The sequence below is a fragment of the Sylvia atricapilla genome, chromosome 21 (genome assembly GCF_009819655.1).
Source record: "Sylvia atricapilla isolate bSylAtr1 chromosome 21, bSylAtr1.pri, whole genome shotgun sequence".
Classification (NCBI taxonomy): domain Eukaryota; kingdom Metazoa; phylum Chordata; class Aves; order Passeriformes; family Sylviidae; genus Sylvia; species Sylvia atricapilla.
This window is the reverse complement of record NC_089160.1, coordinates 9,260,596-9,263,460: the sequence shown is the minus strand read 5'-3', so window position 1 is coordinate 9,263,460 and position 2,865 is coordinate 9,260,596. Positions and strand designations below refer to the sequence as shown.

General features: G+C 49.4%; 1 protein-coding gene across 1 annotated transcript in view; it reads right to left on the bottom strand.

Moving 5' to 3' along the window:
* LOC136370377 (teneurin-1-like) overlaps positions 1–677 on the bottom strand; it is a 30,587-nt gene extending 29,910 nt beyond the window's left edge. Inside the window, exon 1 of the mRNA XM_066333744.1 lies at positions 489–677. Coding sequence (XP_066189841.1) covers positions 489–677 — 189 coding nt within the window. The remainder of the gene's footprint in view (positions 1–488) is intronic.
* Between the last annotated feature and the right edge of the window lie 2,188 nt (positions 678–2,865).

Here is a 2,865-nt window from a genome sequence, read left to right as displayed (position 1 = left end):
TTTTAAAATCTGCATGAGGGATTCCTTCTGTCTGAACCACTTGTAAAGTATGCAGCCATTTTGACCTTGGGTAGCTGGTACAAAATTACACTGGAAATAACAAGCTGCAGCAAGCCAGCAGAGGACAGTACAACAAGGCTTCCTGGGAATCTTGGACAGCTTGGTGGAATTTGGAAGATGGTTGTGTATTTTTTTACAGTATTGTTGCAGCGTGAACCTGTTCTCGTTTATGGGAGAAAGAAGTCCTAAATACTGTTTTAAATGCAAATCCATATATTTTGTACCAGTAGGGCTGTGCTTTAGTACTAATGAATCAGTTAGGTCGTGTGTCCGGCTGTTGTGTGTTCTGTTCCTGAAGTAACACCAAGAAACTCTCTCTCCTGTTCTCTGACATTCTGGTTTACAACAATGCTTCCTCTGCTCTTCTCCATTTTTCCTGGACTGATCTGTGAAGTCCCGGTCAGGTTTTAGTGTGACAGTGCCGAGACCTTGTGCAGGTTGCAGGTGACAGATTGGGGAGCCCTCGGAGCTCCCCGCCGGAGCCTTTGGCCGGCCCCGGGCTCCCGGCCGCAGTGCGCGCCGCGGCCACGCGGGGGCAGCAGCGGCACGGCGGGGAGCCACGGGGCCCGCCCGGCGGGCAGTGTGCCCCAGGGCATCAGTTCATCCATGGGATCCATCCTCAGTAACACAGGAACCGGGGCCAGCCCGGCGGGCAGTGTGCCCCAGGGCATCAGTTCATCCATGGGATCCATCCTCAGTAACACAGGAACCGGGGCCAGCCCGGCAGGCAGTGTGCCCCAGGGCATCCATGGGATCCATCCTCAGTAACACAGGAACCGGGGCCGGCCCGGCGGGCAGTGTGCCCCAGGGCATCAGTTCATCCATGGGATCCGTCCTCAGTAACACAGGAACCGGGGCCCGCCCGGCAGGCAGTGTGCCCCAGGGCATCCATGGGATCCATCCTCAGTAACACAGGAACCGGGGCCCGCCCGGCGGGCAGTGTGCCCCAGGGCATCCGTGGGATCCATCCTCAGTAACACAGGAACCGGGGCCGGCCCGGCAGGCAGTGTGCCCCAGGGCATCAGTTCATCCATGGGATCCATCCTCAGTAACACAGGAACCGGGGCCGGCCCGGCGGGCAGTGTGCCCCAGGGCATCAGTTCATCCATGGGATCCATCCTCAGTAACACAGGAACCGGGGCCCGCCCGGCAGGCAGTGTGCCCCAGGGCATCCATGGGATCCATCCTCAGTAACACAGGAACCGGGGCCAGCCCGGCGGGCAGTGTGCCCCAGGGCATCCATGGGATCCATCCTCAGTAACACAGGAACCGGGGCCCGCCCGGCGGGCAGTGTGCCCCAGGGCATCAGTTCATCCATGGGATCCATCCTCAGTAACACAGGAACCGGGGCCAGCCCGGCGGGCAGTGTGCAGTGTCAGAGCAGTTCATAGGGCACAGCAGGGTGACACAGGAGCTGGGGTGAGCCTGCAGGGCCAGGGCATCAATTCCTGCATGGAAACCATCCTCAGAGTAACGCATGAAATTGTAGTTGAACCCTGCAGTATGCAGTGTTCAGGCATCATTTCATACATGGGAACCATCCTCATAATAACACAGAAACCAGGGCTGAACCTGCAGTGTGCAGGCATCAGTTCATAGTGCAGACAATTCTCAGAATAACATGTGAAACCAGAGCTGAACCCAGCACTGTGCAGTGTCCAGCATCATGTCAGACATGCAGACCATTCTCAGAATAACACATGAAATCAGAGCTGAATCCAGCAGTGTGCAGGGTTAAAACATCATTTCATAATGCAGACAATTCTCAGAATAAAGTTCATTTGCGTTTTTCATATAACGTATTCAGAGGTCCCTTATTCTTGGAGTTGTTGCACTTGTTTTAATAGATGTAGCCATAATAAAGCTGTTTATTTTATTCAGATGCACATGGTTTATGATCAGACTTCTGGTCTGATGTGTCAGTTATTACTGGCACCAGAGGCAGCTCTGTGTGCTCTACTGTAGGAGGCACCCAAAGTGAATGTAATTCAAAGAAAGTAAAAATTGGTTTGTAAACAGATAATATGAACAGCAGTGCTAAGGTTCAGGAAAATTTAGTCTGTTTTGGCTCTTGCTGGTTTTATGAAGTCCTATAAAAGCTAGGACAGGCACAAAATCTGGATCTTCTGGGGTTTTTTTGGCACATCAGAGGTCACAGATACAGCCTCCTATGCCAGTGGAAGTAGGGCTTGTTCTCACATGGGAGGTGAAAACTGATGCTTTCTTTCAGGAAAGCTTTTTCTCCCAATTACACAATCTCCTGAAGTACAGGTGCTTGATTTTAGCTGATGATTGTTTGATTTTTCACTGTCTTCCTGACAGAGTGGATGCATTTCCTAGGAAATGTTACATTTGTGTCCTGTATGTATAGATTTGATGTGGTTTCTGTGGTTTCTGTGACCACAGACACAGCAGCAGCAGCCAGTCTGCAGTGTTTGGTCCCTGGTAATAACACACTTGATTTCAGGTTAATGCCAATAGAATGTCTTTGTTAAAGGAGTCTGAGTTAGGCACCTAACTAAAATTCTTTTGTAATTATTACCTAAAATAATTAAACCACAGACTTTATTCCTATTTGATCTAGCTAATTTCAGGTGTGGAAAAGTATTTCTAATGAGTGAGGAGCCCTTTTCATATTATCTAAATCAGAAGTGTGGTTAATCTGGTTTGGAAGAAAAATAAACTTAATAATGCCTTAACATATCTTGAAGTGTCTTAAATTATATATTAATTGCTTTGTTATTTGTTAAATGTGTATTAGACTACAAATTGACACCATTTCTAACTTTTTTTTTAGGTTCTTGG